The sequence below is a fragment of the Phoenix dactylifera genome, chromosome 2 (assembly GCF_051530095.1).
Source record: "Phoenix dactylifera cultivar Ajwa chromosome 2, Ajwa_hap1_PhDact_Kaust_v1.1, whole genome shotgun sequence".
Lineage (NCBI taxonomy): Eukaryota > Viridiplantae > Streptophyta > Magnoliopsida > Arecales > Arecaceae > Phoenix > Phoenix dactylifera.
In genome coordinates this window covers 37,068,251-37,086,767 of record NC_143191.1, presented here as the reverse complement: position 1 = coordinate 37,086,767, position 18,517 = coordinate 37,068,251, and the positions used below count along the sequence as shown (strand labels likewise).

At 36.2% G+C, this 18,517-nt stretch overlaps 1 protein-coding gene across 4 annotated transcripts in view; it reads left to right on the top strand.

The window, feature by feature from the left end:
• Positions 1-5,487: 5,487 nt before the first annotated feature.
• The window catches only part of GALAK (galacturonic acid kinase), a 36,612-nt gene continuing 23,582 nt past the window's right edge, over positions 5,488-18,517 (top strand). For all 4 annotated transcript variants that reach the window (XM_039128410.3, XM_039128415.3, XM_088716252.2 and 1 more), the window contains exons 1-8: positions 5,488-5,614; positions 6,015-6,128; positions 8,183-8,254; positions 9,908-9,951; positions 12,073-12,181; positions 15,323-15,385; positions 17,482-17,561; positions 18,080-18,179. In XM_039128410.3, the coding sequence (XP_038984338.1) occupies positions 5,582-5,614; positions 6,015-6,128; positions 8,183-8,254; positions 9,908-9,951; positions 12,073-12,181; positions 15,323-15,385; positions 17,482-17,561; positions 18,080-18,179 (615 nt within the window). In that variant the 5' untranslated portion in view covers positions 5,488-5,581. The remainder of the gene's footprint in view (positions 5,615-6,014; positions 6,129-8,182; positions 8,255-9,907; positions 9,952-12,072; positions 12,182-15,322; positions 15,386-17,481; positions 17,562-18,079; positions 18,180-18,517) is intronic.

Sequence of the window (18,517 nt, the reverse complement as noted above, 5' to 3'; positions counted from 1 at the left end):
TGTTAGTCGGATGCAAAAATTTATATGCATATTTGTTTTAAACAGATATAAATACAAATCAAATACCGAAAGTATTGATATACAGGTATAAATCAGATAATTAAATATATTACTAAGTGGATGATAAATCAAGATAATAGCATATTAATTTGGTCATTTATTTTTCTTAAAAGTTCATGAATATGATATGAAATTAAATAGGATTACAAATAAAATCGAATATTCGGATATAGATCGGATAGTTGTCTATCCATATCTATATCCATTTTTCTTTGACTGATATGGATACATATATGGATATTAGTCTGTTCTCAAACTTCTATTCATATCTGAATAGATTCGGATACAAAAACAAATCCAAATGGATATTATCCGATCCATTTTTATCTTTATAATTGACTCAATTTTGTCTTTCAACATTAATTCCTACAATCAAATGTAAAAATGCCGTTAGACCACCAACTCTTGGTCCCCCCTAAATCACAATTTTACCCCCACTAATAAAGAATGCTATGGGACTAACTTAATCAAGGAACGGCTCTCTACTCTCCCCGCTCCTCTCTTCTCTCTCCACATCATCTAAGCCTTCACCGAGAGAGGGGAAAAAAGAAAGACAGAAAGAAAGAAAGCTCTCCACTAAGAAGCTCCTATCAAGTTGATATCTTTGCAAATTAGACGGTTGACGATGACAGTGATGCAACTAGGAACGAATACTTTGCATGGCTTCCAACCGAAAGTGCTGTCATGGCAATACCATTGCTTGTTGTGTCCTCTAGCAAAACGGCGGGACAGCCCACCACTCATTTTAATGGATACCAGACATGAAAGAGAGACCTAAAAAATCAGGGGGCAGGAAAAAGACAACAATGGGATTGGAGTGCTCAAAAAGCCCGATGCCACCTCACAAAAACCGAGCCCATGGAGCAACCTATCTCAACCAGAGCTTCCAAGCTAAATCCAGCCAAACAAAACATTTAAGACATGTTTGGTCGAAGAGACTGAATGAGAATAGAAACAAGTGATTTTTTCATTCTTATTTCAAAAAGAAATAAAAATGTTCCAATCTTCCAAAACCTAATTTTGATTCTTCTTCCAATATTTAAATCACATTCCATCAAATTTACGTAAAAAAATTAAATTTTCAAAAATACCATTCGAATTTTTATTCCACTCTATCCTAAATCTAATTCTGGTCATGAACCAAATGCGATGGATCTACTATGGGGCATCAGACGTGGCTTGCGTGCATGGCCCCCCACAGAAACTAGAAATTAGGGGTGCCCCTTGCTCTTCCAATCACCACGATGGTCGCGCACTCCCTCCGTCCCGATCACCTGCACCCATGCCTGCTCTACAGTGAAGACTTGATCACTAGCATCCTGCATCTCGGTGGCCATGGCTGGACCTCCAGTGTCCCTCGCCTCCATAGCCATTTCCAGCTTCTCATGCCTTTGCAGTCCTGGTTCAACCCCTGGGGTTGGCCTCCACGCCCGCACTTCAACCCCCACTTGTCCCATGGGATATCACGCATTCATGAATTGATTCATGCTGGATTGGACTACAGCTACTGCGATGCACCACTGCCTTCCAGGCATGGCCTTGATGATATATAGCCTCTGGCTCCGATGCTTCCGAAGCCACCGCCTGGTGCTGTGCCTTCCATCTGCCTGCACCGGCAGTGCAGCAACATACTATGAAGTTACGGAGCTTGATGATATCATTTTGCTTCATATGACAATAATTGTAATTTGATATAAATTGCATATAGCATGATCCTGATAGGAGACTCAATGGATTATAGAGCTATGTAAGTCCTCTCGTTAAGAGAAAATAGATTCCTGCAATGGGTCTCTATGCTGGCTGAATGTAGATGGAGACATTTTTACAACCATTGGTAGTCAGAGAGTACTGAGAGATTGCACTTTAATTTGTCCCGTTAAAAGTGAACTCCTAGAATAGCGAACTCGTTATCCCTCTTTCCTAAATGGAAAAGTTGGGGAGTTTTAACTTAGAAAAAAAATTAAAAATAAATATATCAGCTTTATCTCCTAAATTTTAGATAGTTTAAAAATTTAAAATTTTTATTTTTTTTTCAAATGCTTTTTTCTAAAAGAGCATCAACTCTTCGGAAAAAAACGTTGGTTCTAGTTTCTATAAGGATGCAATGTTTCTGAAACATTGCATCTTCGAAAACGCCACACCATATCGATCACCAGATAGAGTCTATAAATAGGTTTTGGGTCCAGTATTTTGGATAACTCAATTCATATTATTGCTTCTCTGTTTCTTGAGACAAAATAGAGAATTCTTCTCTTCTCATTCTTTTTCTCTTCTTCCAAACCTCTTTCAAGTTTTTCTTTTCATTTGGACATCTAAAGAAGTCGTCGGTCGGGTCAAGCCTTCCCAGTAATCATGCTCGTTAGAGGAGAATTGGGCTGAGCCGGGTTATTTTACTTTGGGGACGAGATCGCTGCAGACCTGCACGCGAATTATATTCTTAGGACAGTGTATATCATACGCATCAATTCAGATAAGCTTTTTTCAATCTTCTGATTTTATTCTAGTAGAATTCCTTTATAATTCTTCTACAAAATAAAGATATAACAATTTCTAGGTAAAGTATTTCCAATAATCTAAGAACGTGATCTTGATTGTACTAAAAATTGCTATATATATATATATATATATCAAAATTTAATTTGATAGCATAGAATTAGATTTAGTTTAATTGTATGACTTAATTCATAAGATTGTTTTCTTCTAAAAAAATAGTATTTTAAGAAAATCATATTGCTTTGAAAATTATGCAAAAAGATTTCTGTAACTTTAAAAACCATATAGAAAATTTTTTGTATATTTAAAATCTTTGCTGAATTTTCTGCATCTTTGAAAACGGTGCAGAAATTTTTTGCAGATTAAAAATCTATTTAGAAAATTACTACATCTTTAAAATATGTGTAAATTTTCTATGGCATTAAATTCTATGCAATCTATTTTTTGCAATCTTTAATTTCTATGCAGAATTTTCTGTATCTTTAAAATTTGTACAGAAACGTTCTACATTTTTAAAAGCTATACAGAAATTATTGTTCCTTTACAAACTGTGTATATTATTAGCTGTTCTCAAAATACATACTACTGCTTTAAAAAATATATGCAGAAATTACAAAGTTATATTTCTTAGTGTGGTTATTTAATTTTATTGATATTATTGCTCTTTATTGCATTTATTTCAAAACCTAAAATCTAATTCGTAACTTTATGATTAAAAGAGTACTAAAAAAAAGATGAACCGACATATCTAGATTTATTATAAATTTGGAAGACAACTCAAAAAGAGTAATGCCATTTTCTTGAAATTTGTCAAGCATGAAAAAAACTTGGCAGATGAATTAACCAAGGGTTTGTCTATGAGTGAAGTACTTAAATCATCGAGGGGGATGGGGCTTAAGCCCACTATTTGGTCACCGATAATAGATATATAGCCAACCTCTATTATTGGAGACTCCATGAAGGAGGTTCAATGTGGTAGAAACAAAACTGATTGAGTGATCATGTTAGAGTACATTTTTCGAAGTATATCTCCTCCCATCCCTTTGATACGTGCTTTTGTGTGACAAAAATATTTATTGGAAAGGTTGAGTTATGCTCTTAATGAGTTTAAGATAGAAAATCTACAGAGTATTAAGTTATAAATACCTTTGAAGGATTTACCTATGCGAGAAGTGTCATATAGGTCGTGACTAGGGTTTGGGCTAACCCTAATAAAATTCTCATAAAAAATCAAGGTACTTAGCGCAAGGCTTTTAAATGGTGCTAACCGCATAAAGACCCAATTAATTCGTACTATGTGTGTTATAAGTAGAAGTCTGAGTTAAAGGATTTAGTTCAAGTCTAATCTACCATGGTTCCTTCAGATAGATACTATTAATTCTAAGTGAGGTTCAAGTCTATGAGATTTTCTTTTATATAATTTTTTAAATTTAATTCTTTAGTGGGGGATTGTTGGAGTTCTAACTTTAAAAAAAAAATAATTTTAAAAAAATAAATATACCAGTTTTATCTCCTAAATTTTAGATAAAACTCTTATCCTTTTCTCCATATGCTTCTTTCAGAAGAGTTGCGATTCTTTTGAAAAGAACATTGGTTTTGGTTTCCATAGGGATGCGATGATTCTTAAACATCGCATTTTCAAAAATGCCACACCGTATCGGTAACCGGACAGAGTCTATAAATAGGTTATGGGTTCAGTATTTTGGATAAGTCAATCTACATTACTACTTTTCTATTTCTTGAGATAAAATAGAGAATTCTTCTCTCCTCTTTTTTTTTTCTCTTCTTCCAAACATCTTTCAAGTTTTTCTTTTCATCTGAACATCTGAAGAAGTCGGTCGGGTCAAGCCTTCACAGCGATTGTGCTCATTAAAAAAGAATCAGGTTGAGCCAGATTGTTGTACCTTAGAGATGAGATCGCCGCAGACCTGCACGTAAGGGGCGAATCACATTTTTAGGACAGTGTATATTATATGCCTCAAACTAGCTAGGCAAGCTTTTTTCAATTTTCTGATTTTATTTTAGTAAATTATTTTTTTATAATAGTTCTATACCATAAAGATATAATAATTTCTAAGCAAAATATTTTCAAAAGAAGTTATAAATTTTGGATGATGGTGCTTGCATGGAAACATTAAAAAACGTTACCTTCCCAGCTAAAAGGAAGAATTCCCTTTCCAGATCTGTCTCTTTATGTTTTCACAAAACTCAGCAACTAAGCAAAAATAAGATGGTTGGAGGACTCTGGTTAACCAAATAATATATTTATGCTATCGACATGCTTTTATTATAACCATCTTTCATTCTACACAACAATTTGCAGTGCTTCCAACCGGCAAGACAATGACGCACGTACTAAGAGGAGCTTCCTTTACCTTAAATCTTAATTAACCGTACTAACATTACGTAAAACGTGAGTTTAAAGCAAACAATAACGACAGAAAGCTTGACGTAACTAGAGCGACCTGATGACGGGAGAGCTACGTAACACCGCAACGGCAGCATTCATTACTCCACCGCCAGCGACCGCTGATCGCTGCGTTGCCCGTTTCACAGAACAGCAAAATGAGACTCACGCTGATTCGCTGGCAACTGCTGTTTCTGGTTCAGACATCCCATCTAATCCGATTAGGAATGGACTGCTGAATCTCTCACCTCCGTATAACCGTCCGATCAGGGAACCATTTCTAACAGATCGAATCATATGGCCACGAGGAGACCAAAACGATTGCAACCGATGGTGGAGTAATATGCGGATCAGCGAAGATCATGATTTCCAAAATTACTTCGAGGGCCCAACGGTCGCCCCGAAGATCGAGACACGGATCAACCGAGCACCGCAGGGGAAATGTTAATGTTATGCCACGTGTCTTGACAGCTGTGCGGAGGGTATTAGGTGGGCCCGTAGAGAAATTATTTATGCGCGGCCACTCCCCCATTCGCTCTATCGCCATTAGCAAGATTCAGGAACATCTCCGCGACGTGATCGGAGAGCACGGGAACGAACCGGAAGGCGGCTTCGAGGGAGATGGGGGCGTCGTCATGGCCGTCGGCGGAGGAGGTAAGCCCGGATCCCGAACAAGATCCAATCCGAGATCAAGAACTCTCCGCGATTTTTCTTTTTTTCTTTTCTTGATTTTGTGTGGTGAACCGGAGCAAATGCCTTCTTGATTTCATCATTTTCTTTTCCGTAATTTTGAATCGTTGGTTCGCCGATCTGGGGATCGGCTATGGTGGTTCTTGGGTGCTTCTTGATGGGTTTTGTTTTTAATGGTGGTCACGTGGATTCGAGAAAATCTTCTTTATTGGAATCTTTGCCTCTGTTTCTGAAGATCTGGATTATTCACCCCTCAAACTCCTCCGCCACCCAACGCCGCCACCCCCCCCCCCCCCCCCCCCCCCCCCCCCCCCCCCCCCCAACAACCTTATTTGTTTAATGGCTGTGTTTAATTACTTTTAAGGTGGATAACGTGAGGAAGGTGGTGGCTAAGATGAGCGGACGGGATCACAGAGATGTTAAGTTTGTTGTCTCTCCGTACAGGATTTGCCCGCTGGGCGCCCACATTGATCATCAGGTTCGAAGGCACCTTGTTACTTCCTTAATTCATTAGAATAAAGAATCAACTGAAATAATTATGAGTAAAGAACGAGCTCTTACTGCCTCTCGGTTATATTGGAGTATGACATTTCTATGAGTTTTTACAGTAATAATTATAGATGATGACCGGTAGACATGGCTTACTTTGTGAAGCCAGTTTCTCCAACTTAGATTTTCCTGTTTAGGGTGTAAAGGAGCTGAGCTCAAGCGAGTGACGCCTAACTTGAGCTCGGCTAGTTTTCTTGTTGAGCTGCGGTCCACTCAGCTCATTTAATTGCGATCTGAACTTGAGCTGCTCACAACCAGTTTGGTTAAAAGATCTAGGACTCATTTGGTTTGCCAGAAGAATTTTTTCTTATCAAAATATTTTTTTTGAAAAGATGATTTCTGAGAATATGATTCCAGAGAAAATGGTTTGGAAATGTTTGGTTGACCATAGAAAAATAACACATTCTAAAATGGCTTATGTTTGGTTGAATATCTACTTTTCTGAAAAAATTGTGTGAAATATCTATTATACCCTTAATAAAGCGAAAGACCTTACCCATAGATTTTGATGGCTTAAGAATAGTTTTGGAAAAAAAAAAGACTCCAACTTTTAACCGGTGGAAAAGTAGCTTTCTCATGTATCCCATGGATTTTTCTTTTTTATGAAACATGGAAATCTTATTCCCATAGGAATGCTACTTTTCCATTTCTCTCTTTTGAAAAATCTAATCAAACAAGAGGTATTTCTTTGTTTTTCCATTGACCACACTTTTCCCCCTTCTTTTCCTGCAAACCAAATGAGTCCCTAGTGGGAATCCAGGGTCCTATAAGGCTTTCATGTCCATATGTTAAGTTGGTTTCCATTGCTATATCTTGATGTTATAATTGAAATACATTCCTTTACATGCAAATTGTTGAAAATTAAATGTTTAAACTATAAATATTTTAATAACTGAAATGGATACTATATATCAGTTATTAATTTATCCTGGTTTTGGGCTTCACTCAGTCGAGCTTGAGTGAGCCAAGCCTAGCTCTAGCTTGACTTGTTTATTAGTTGAGAGAGCTGATCTTAAGCTGCTTACAAAGAGCTCCCTTGCTTTTAGGCACCATACCTTTTCTATCTGTTACTTTTCAGTCATGGTATCCTGAAATCTTCTTTGCACGTAATCTTTGCTGGTTTTCCAACAGTTAATCATTTGTAGTGCAACTCCTAAAATTTCTATAATGTATCTATCTTTAATCTTGTCTTTCATGGTTTACCCAGACATCTATCTTAATAACTGTAGTTGTCATCTTTGGTGATGCACATTTTATATGTTCAAGGCCTGTTTATTGTCTTGCATTTTGATTCGTAGAACATAATTCTTCTTAACTTTACCGTATAAAATTTTCATATGTCAAAGGCATTCACAGTAAAAGAAGAACCTATTGCATCTGTAACCATTATAATGCATACATTATTGTTGTATGTGTGCATGCATGTCCATGTTATCTTCTTTTATTATATTATGAATTTTTGTACAGATTCAGTTTATGTTTTGGTGGGGTATCATACATATAAGTGACTCCTTTTCTGCAATTATTCACAATACTTGATCTCAAGCTGGATGTTTTGGTGCATACACACATTCCTTTTTATATTGTATGATTGTGTTGGATCACAGTATGCATGTAGAAGTTTCAACAGACGTAAATTTCTGTACTTAGAAATTAAGTTTCAAAGTTTGTATATTCACTTAATGCTTGCTCATGAAGTTTCACATAAATGCACATACATAAACTGTTTGACTTGTCTATAGATTGCAACCTAGGAATTTGTAAAAATAGTAACCGATGGTCTCTGTAGTTTCTATATCTGGAAATATATACATATATCTTTCTTTCTTTCTTTCTTTCTTTCTTTTCTTTTCTCTTTTTTTTGTTCGTAATGCGGTTTTGCTTTATCTTTTTGAATGGATGTTGATGACTGTAGATAACCTCTTGTCTCTACCATCAACAGCAGGAAGTACTGTTTCTTCTAATTTCTCTAATTTTTTACAGGGTGGGATTGTCACGGCTATGACTGTCAATATGGGAATAATTTTGGGGTTTATACCTACTGATGATGGTCAGGTAGGAAATTATAAAATGGTGCAATTTTTGTGTTTTTTTTTATAAAAGTCTTTTACTTTTTTTATGTCATTATAAAATCATGACCTAGTGGCCAGTTGGCTGAGGGTGGGGGAGTTGTGATGATATACTCAAGTTTGTATTTAGAAATTGTAATTAATTATCGGGTTAGTGACTATACTCAAGTTTGTAGTCTCGGCATCGGGCCCCATACGAGCACCAAGTGGGTTACATCCTGCATTGAGTGTCAACATGGTACATACCTGGATACCAATATTTGGTATGGGGGGCATATTGAGTCTTGGTACCCTGTTGGTAGGTGCAGTATGTCTCGTATTGGGTGGTATGGTATGATACAACAAACCAAGACTACCATATCGTTTCATTGTTTCTTTCAGATATCAACTCTAAGTAGATGGTTATTTACATTTTCACATAGTGAATCACTCTCTCAGCTTTTAAAGATTAACATAATATGTGTTCTTGACCACATCATCTGTACCAAGAGTGAAGGCTGATCACCATGGAGCTTAGGATAAATTGTTAGGTCGATTAAGGAAAATTTCAGAAAATTACATGTAGAAATGCTTTTCTTATGTAGTATTCATTGAGTTTAGAAGAATTATTTCTTTTCTATGATTGTTAATGGTGGGGAGATTAGATCCATAATCTTCTATAGAACGTTTGCTGCTGTAGATACGCATTGTCAATTATAACAAAACTAGTTTAATTAGATATAGCTTTGTCCTTTCTATTGCAGGAATCCTACATGCTAGTTCTAGTGGGCTTTCATATGAAAATATAAACCATCAATTTTTTTTTATTAATTTTTAAGACCACAATCCAATGCAAAATGTAAATCAACAATAATTCAAGTTCAGAAACCATGAATCTGTTTGTTTCTTTTTTTTCAAGGTTTGGAGAATATAAAGGAAAAAAGATAAAAATATTATATGCTAATATAAAGGTAAATAAACTGACAATAAAGGACTGGTGAATTTTGAAGATTATCAGATAAATCCTTGTATGCAAACGTGCAGGCTCCTTATATTATGTTGTATGTCAACATATCTCAAAATATCATGCATCCTCCAATGTGAACAATTGCATCTTTTTTTTTTTTTTTTGTGTTTTGAGAAACGGGGGAGATGTCTGTAAAACGAAATAAAGGGCATGTGTAGCAATGAGAAAAGAGTGATTTGTCTTTTAACCATGGGTATATACGGTGAAATAGGAAAAGGCCTAAGGCCTAAGGCCTGAGAAAGAGTGCAAGCTTGAAGAGAAACTTAAGGAATTCCTTGCAGAGTAAAAAAATCTCGCAATGCAAAAAAATGTGTAAATCTGCGCTAGCTTAGAAACTAATCACATTTAACATATAGCACGATAATATAAATACACTAGAAATCAATGACAATACATACATACATACATGTGACATAACGATCTAAACATATAGCACTTACAAATTATGTTAACAGTATTATTGAAAATTTGTTAGTGAGGCATAGTTTTGTATTCTGTTGTTTCAGTTCACTGTAGCTTTTTTTTTTAATAAACAACTGGGTTATTGCTCAAGAGCAAAGGCCTCAAATTTTCAAAGTCAGTACTTATTGTTTTATGAATTCTTTACTTGATTATGTGGTTGTACTCTTGTAGGTTTTCTTGTGGTCAAAACAATTTCTAGGAGATGTGACATTCAGGTAAGGAATCTTCTTTCACTATCCTTCTATTGACAAGACTAAATAGAAAAATATGAAAGGTAAGAGCAAATATGTTATCTGTCAAGCTAGCATGTGAAGTAGGAAAGAGGCGTATAGTAGCTCAGCACATCTTAATAAAAATGTCCACCAAGTGACTCTACCAAGTACTTACTCCTATCCACAAGTAGTTGATCAACTTTGTAACATGCCTTTGTCATGTTTTAACGCAACTAAAGTTGTTCTGTTCTTTATCTATATTCTTCCATAATCTGTACAAGTATCTTGAATTTCATCGAATTCCCACCTATTTTGCTTGTTTAATTTGTTTTCATTTTCAGACAAAGCTTTAGGCCTTATAATGTGGGACAATCTTCAGCTGCATTTTACTCTCTACTGGCTGCTGTTCTATAGAATATTTTGATTATTGTGGAGAAATCATCATAACCCTGACTTGTTTCAAAAAACAAGCAGTGTTAATCATTCTCAATATAGGAGCCTTATAGTGATGCTTGTGATGCAATTTGATCTCTCCATGCTGAAATTACTTCTCTCTATCAAATCCATCATAATACACATTATTAAACTATGATTTCCTTCTTTCACAAGCTGAAACCAATTTACTGGTTTATGGGATCAACATCCCTTTATGCTTCTTGAATTAGTCACATACATAATGTGTTCCTGATTCCATTTTGTTGGTTGACAAGATCATAATCAGCCATCAAGTACTCTTTCCTTTTGATCATTCGCATCCACAACATAGCTGATTAAAGATTTAGTTGTCCATAACACACTCATTCTTTTTAGATCAGTCATATTATTGTATGTAGCATGGCAATGGATTGGGGAGTCAGGTTGAGACTTAGGTATTCTAAGAAAACCGATCTCAACCTTTTTGATAAATAGGTCAATAATTCTAACCAATGTCTACTTAAAGAGGTGATATGACCTGACCTGTGTAACCTGTGTAATAAACAAGTTGGATTGGGTCATGTTGCACATGACATGGTTAACCTGCTAACTTGACTTCATATGGTTAATTGCAAGCTAACACAATAACCTGATGCTAACCTGGTTAGTCTGTTAACCAATGTTGATCCATTTATTTCATATCTAGAAACTTGTTTCTCAATATAATGTTTTACTTTTACATATATATCTTTAACGTATAATTATATCTATACAGCTTTAAGTGGGTCGATAATATGTCACTTTTAGATTTCGGTAGTAACCATGTTGACTGATCCAATTATTAAACATGTCAATTTGGATCAAGTTGGTCAAGCCTCTAACATTGAACCAACCTATTTAATAAGTGGGTCAGTAGTGTCAACCTATTTATGACCCGAACACCACTATGCCCAACCCAAACCTGTTAATTTATGTCAGGTTCATGCCAGTTTGGTGGGTCAGGTCAAGGATTGCTACCCTTGATCGCATGTGATGAGTATGCTTTCTGCTTGAACTTTCATCAGTTGATGGAATCATAGCTGTCTATTAAATACTACTCCCTCTTATGTTAATTATGTGCATTGCATATGTATTGATAATATTTTGTTTAACTACTCCTCCCTCTTGAATGGTTGGTGAAATCACAATCATCCATTGAATATCAATCATGTGCAGTGCACCTTCCTAATGAGGTTTCATCCATTGGTGGGATCACAGCTATTCAACAACTCTTGCTATGGAATTTTGCATTTGGCAGCCGCAGAAAAAAAATTGAAAATTTTTAAGTGAAGTCGGCAAGTGATCTGTCGACTTTATTTAAAAATTTTCAATTTTTTTCTGCGGCTGCGGCCTCGGCCTCCGGCGGCCCCCCGTGGTCCTCCGTAGGCATCCATGGCCTATCCTTCTCCCTCCCTCTCCCGCTTGCTTTCTTTTCTCTTCTCCTTCTCCAGCTCCGGCTGGTTTTCTCTCGGTACAGGACCGGTACCGAACCGGGCGCCGACCGGTACGACACCCGGTACCGGTTCGGCAATCCTTGGTTTTAAGATCCATAGACCCGTGCTTTCTGATGAAATAATGATATGACAAAAAATGCATCTCACTTTTTATGATATTTTATCCTTCAATTGCTGCAAAGACTCTATGCCATATTCTAGTTCATGGTTATTGCAGTATTAATGAAGAACAAATTCCCAAAGAAACTTATGAGGAACCAGGTTGGGGGCGTTATGCTAGAGGTGCCCTTTATGCATTACAAACAAGAGGCCATCATCTCAATAAGGTTGAAGAGACATCTCTCTGTTCCTTTATATTCTCATTTTTGCATTTTTCTTATTTTGATGAGTCCTACAGTTATTTACTGTGTGTTTCTCCTTAGTGTTTTAGAGTTAGACCAAAGTCTTGTCATAGAATTCTTTTTCCACAACAATTAATTGATGAATGAATGGTCTCAACTTGTAATTGTGTTTCTGGTGAACACAAAATTAACAAGATTATGCTCAATAGTCAGCTAACTAAATTTAATATATGACAGAGAAATTTGCAAATTTATGGAAATCAAGAAGTATGGAGAAAATGATCAACAAGCTTATTCAATCTGCAATCCCTTATACTGTTCATTAAAACAACACCACCAGCACCAACCCTTTGTGTATAGTTATGTATTGGCTTATGCTCGTTGGCTGCTACCACTGTACGTGATGTTTCCTGTTGCATTTTTAAAATATCATAATAAAAATGGAGAAAGTACTGGAGAAGAGGCTAATGATTGCTATACCTTCATTTTCCTGTTGCCAGTGTTGTGAAAAAAGCCAAAATATGTCTCTCTAAAATTTCCTTTCAAATAAATATGTGACACGATCATTTCAGTAGACTCAAGCTGATAAATGCTAATCCTCATTAAGTCATGTTGCCATAGTAATTCAGTGTGATTTATCAGAAAACTGAATTGAAGCAGATGGTAATGAAATGATTCCAATTGCGCTAACATGTAATGCTAAATATATGGGAATCCAATTATTAGCAACTCTGGTAGCCTACTTTGCCCCACCCCAAAGTGATTTTGTGGTAGTTAAGACCATGAATCCTATTGTCATTATGTTACAATTAACACTGTGTCATTTAACAAGTAACGCAAACCAGTAAGTTGAAATATTATCTTCTGTTTAGTATTGTCTCCTGCTTTATTGTGTTGAGTTTGGCAGTACTCAGACCTGTCTACTGGTAGAAAGTGACAAATGTTTGAATAGATCCTTATATAAACAGCTATAGTTTGAAAACAAGACACATTATATTTTGAGTCATCTAGCATGAATACATGACCATGATTGCTACCTAAAAACCACGTCTGTTCATCAATTTGACATGGATATTTTGTTAAAGTGAAAGTAAGTTCATCTAAAAACGAATAAGTTTGACGTATATCCATTGACTTTTCCTAGACACCTAACAATTTTTAAAGGAGATTTTTATCAAGTTAAAAAGCACGAATCTTCAAGATTGAAAGAGATATTATTAAACAAATGAAGGAACAAAAGGAATTTGATAAACATAGAAGGTGGAGACCTCATATCAATAGGTTCCCTTGTGATATAATAAATGTATGATGATGATAAAGGTTGGAAAAGATTTGTGTAGGGAGTTAACTTCATAATGTTTCTTGTTGGTTTAACCTGTAGGGAGGTGGACCGGCAAAGCTTCCTTTACCAGAGAGGGAAGATTAAAGTCGCAGGAGAAGGATAAAGAGGAAATGAACAAAAGGGAGAATAAGAAATGTTAGTATTTCTTAAAGTAAAATTCAGTATATTCCTTATCATATCAATATGGATCTCCATATCTCCTTGGCCCTAATGTGTAAGGACTTGAGAACTTTGTCAAATCTTGGTAACCCAAGGACTATGTCAGTCAAATCAGTAGTCAAATGACATCTTCCCAAATGTTTGAGGATGACATTTCCCTAATGTGTAAGGACTTCTTGATTTTTCTTTCAGTAAAGTTCTAAAATTTCCATAATTTAAGAAAAAAATAAGTATGTAAATAATAATAAATAAGGAACCCTATCCTAACTTTGGGCAGGCTTCATGCGTCCAACTTCTCCATTGCTTTCTATTTAGGACAAAATTCTCCAAATTGAGAATACTTTCAAACACCTTTATAGACATTGAGGTGCTACTCTCAACAAATAATGGAGTTGCCACCTAGATTTTTTTGTAAAGGCTTAAATTTAGGAAGTAACTCTAATCAAACTCTATGACAGATGAAGGTGCTGGCTCTCACTAGTTCCCCTATTACTAGGTCTAAAATGCTAAAAGTGAAGAAAATTAAAAGATAAAAGGGAGAGAAGATGAGGTGGGCATGTAGCAAGGACTGCTTCAGTTGCCTTCTCAAATTGCTTCTCCCACCTGATCCCTTTGACATTGAATTTACATAATGGAGACCCCCTAACTAAAGGGAAAAGATAAGCCTTCTTCCCTTTGTAAGATTGCTAGTAGGGGAATTAAATGGAACCATATTTGTTTGATGCGTCAATATCGCTAGGAGGTAGTAGATGAGGATGAGGTTGGGGTTGGATAATTGTGCAAGTAGAAGACGACTCGAGGAGACTTCAAGTGATAGAGTTTCTTGCGAAGGTGCTGGCTCTCACTAGTTCCCTTATTACTAGGTCTAAAATGCTAAAAGTGAAGAAAATTAAAAGATAAAAGGGAGAGAAGATGAGGTGGGCATGTAGCCAGGACTGCTTCAGTTGCCTTCTCAAATTGCTTCTCCCACCTGATCCCTTTGACATTGAATTTACATAATGGAAACCCCCTAACTAAAAGGAAAAGATAAGCCTTCTTCCCTTTGTAAGATTGCTAGTAGGGGAATTAAATGGAACCAGATTTGTTTGATGCGTCAATATCGCTAGGAGGTAGTAGATGAGGATGAGGTTGGGGTTGGATAATTGTGCAAGTAGAAGACGACTCGAGGAGACTTCAAGTGATAGAGTTTCTTGTGATGCATAGGTAAAAACACTTCTTTTAGTTTCTAGGCATTTTAGATGTTGTAGGTCATGATAATTGGTGTGGATCCTCAATTTAAAATCCATGGTAGGACTGAAGCCTCAGTCCTAGTAGTCATTCTCTAGTTCTCTGCACACACATTTATTTCAAACAGTACTCATGTTGAAGGCTATGAATTTGGTAAAGCTTTCTTGAAAAAAAGAAGAAGTATATACATATCCTATGATATATAACTTGTAAATAAAATACTTGTGACCTTTTATTAATTGGAAGTTTTGTGGGTAAGTATGAGGTTCTCTCATGATGAAAGCAATTGTAAGTCTTGTTGTTCACTTGATAATCTTTTTGGTTGTAATTTCCAAACTGCCAATTCTTGCTGCTGCTTCACCTTTTTTTTTCTTCTTTTCTTGTTGCTAATGTTGCAGGGTATCATCGGCTATATTTGTGGCTCGGAGGAGCATAGTTCAGGGCTTAGCTCTTCAGCAGCTGTAAGTTAACCACAGAGTAATGATTCCGCTATTCTTCTTATCTTTTGAATTTCTTCTTTGTTTGTTATGGTTTGGATCCACACTATGTTCTTTGCATCAGATGTGATTGTTTTGGCACTTTGTATGGTTATGCAATATTAAGATGTGCACGATCATACAAAATCCTTGACAAGATATTCTATTTAACATTTCTTACTTATGTTACTAATCCAAGTAGAGAAATATTTTTTTTTTATATCAAAAAGTCCTAGAGATGTTATCCATAATATTAGTTTAAGCCTTAATCCTTTGTGAATTGGAAAATCATGCGAGACTGGATTCTTGTGCTGGACTGAGCAAGCTGTGCTCTCAAAAGCTTTAGAAAAGTGGGAGCACCTAACAAGCATTTTGTATGGATGCAAATTATCACAAGTTCACAACCATAATCATCAGCAAGCTGTGCTGGACTGAGCAGGGTTCCATGGCTGGTTTTGGTAATTTTATGTGATACAAATGCCTCAAGTATTATGGTTAAAGTGGAGAAGGCCTAATGGTTAGGTTTTGTATATTATTAAAATTGGATAATATAAAACAAAAGAATTTTGCATGCGTTTGCCTCTTTGCGTGCACAAGGATCAATAGGAATTAAATACTTCAAGATTAGCCTTATTTGAAGGTGGTAGCCATAATAGATTTATGAGTTGAAGGAGGGGGCATAGCAATTTGGAAGTAGGTGTGCTACCCAAGGTATAGTATTTGCCATTACTAAGTTTTTATAGTATTTGCCATTCCTAATTTTGGAACCTGTAGAGCTACTTTTTCTTTTTCAAAACGAGCTTTGCATACATGGAGGAAATTTAGAAACAAGGGCAACAGGAAGTTCATTATAGGATCAAGGCTTTTAAATTAACGCTTCATGGATTAGATTCTTGAAAATGATTCTAACTGCTGCAACATGAATTTCTACATGCTACGCCATTTGGTTGCAACACAAACAAGTACAAAAAAATTGATGCACTTGTACTATACACATTTGATCTATTTGATGCACTTGGAACTTTATACAGTATCATTCAACTGGCACTTCTTCTAAGATTTAACCTGAGCACGACTTTTGAATTATTAAAGCCATAAATCTTAATGGACAATGTTATCAAATTTGATCTTATAGGCCATATTGTATGTGTATATGTGTGTTTGCATGTGTAGTTTGGGGACTGCTTTTGAAAGCATTGGCCTAAATGCTTCTGAATTTATAACGACAAATTTGCTCTGTGAATTCCTTGGCTGGCATGCATAAATTGAAATAGAGCGACTTCTTTTTATTACCATTTTATTCTTTGCTTCTTCCTTCCTAGTCCCACCCTCTCTTCTTCCTCTCACCCCTTCAACCCGTGCTCTGCTTTTCTCATCAATGCTGCTCTTGCCCACAGTCTTTACAAAATTCCTCCTTGAGGATTTATGCTATGATGCTACCTGCGTTCCCATCCATGGATTGCCACATTCCCACCAATCACCACGATATTTGAGGTCCTGCTCATTGACTAGATCAACCATGATTAGTTTAAGGATCTCAATTTGTGGGCTTGGGATGTCTAGGATTATGTCTTAGGGATAATGGTGATGAGGATGTCTGGGTCATGGCAGCATCAGCACTGGAGCTGGTCAGGGGCGGTGGAGAAGATCTTGTAGGTGATGTCAATGTCTTGGTAGATGCAACAAGTCTTGGGAGGAGCTGGCAGGGGAGAGGATCTCAATGCCTGTGACTTAGTAGCAAGGGGGAGAGAATTGAGAGGGAGGCAGGATTGCCCGCTATAGGTGGGCCTTGCACTGAGAGGAGATGGGGAAGAATAAGGGGCAATGGGCCAATCAATCAAGGGAGGAAAGGAGCAGGGTTGGCTTGGAACTTCATCTTAAAAAAAAATTCCCTAATCTGCATGTATCTCAAAGTAGATACATGGTTTAAAATTGAGGAGCATTTGGGGCCATATGCTTTGAAAAGCAGCCCAACCAAAATTTGTCTTCATATACATACATACATATGCACGTATGTATGTATGCATGCATGCATGCTACACTACTTGAGGTATAATATTCTGTAACTTCTTGATCAGCAGGTTGGGATTGCTTACTTATTGGCTTTGGAAAATGCAAATGACAAAACCATGTCTCCAGAAGATAATGTTGAGTTGGATCGGTAAGATCCTTCCAATTGTTTCCATTGGTATATGGTTAGGATATTATTGCTAATCTCCACTGTAGTAACAAATCTTTTAAATGCTACTTGTTCAACCATTTGTACATATATCGGCAGCGAGATTGATCACATATCAGGTGTAAATAAAACCTACAGTATTTGCTAGGCTGTTTCCAAACTAAAATCTGCTAGATAAATCAGAATAAATTACGTGCTTAAGTATCACTATAATGGATTTTTTCCTTGATTATATAACATAATCTGAGATTTTGTTTTGGTACTAGAGCCCATTAACTGAAAAATGTCATAATCCAGTTTGTAATGAATCAGAGCCAGTACAAACATTTAGCTTATCAAGTTGAATACATGTACACAGTCAGTTTAAAGCCGTCTCTATTTTTTTCTTAAAGATGTAAGTTTTGTTATTGATAACAGCAGGATGGCACCCTTCTGTGCTTCTGTATTTTGTAGAATATAAATGTCCATGCCACATCGTCTTATTAAGTTTATATTTTCAGGGTAATTGAAAATGAATATTTAAATCTCAGAAATGGTATTCTGGATCAGTCAGCCATATTGCTTTCGAAGTATGGCTATCTAACTTGTGTGGACTGCAAGGTAAGGTTTCAACAATTCTCAAGCTAGTGGGATGTTGACAATTGTTATATTTCTGTCTGTTTTGGAAATTTTCAAGCTTTTCTGAAATGTCATTATGTCATATGAACATATTTGTGAAGACACTTGTACAGCCACAGCAATAAAATGGGTTCCTAGTAAAACAACAGCTGTATCTCTGACCATCATACAGTTTATTCATACTTTATTCATTAATTGGAGCTCAGCTCACTTGCTAACTGCACTAACAAGTGAAGTTGTTCGCAGTTTATTCGCTATCAAGTTATTCACAGTTTATGCACTGGTCCCAGAGCTAAGCCCACTTGCTAACTGCACTAACA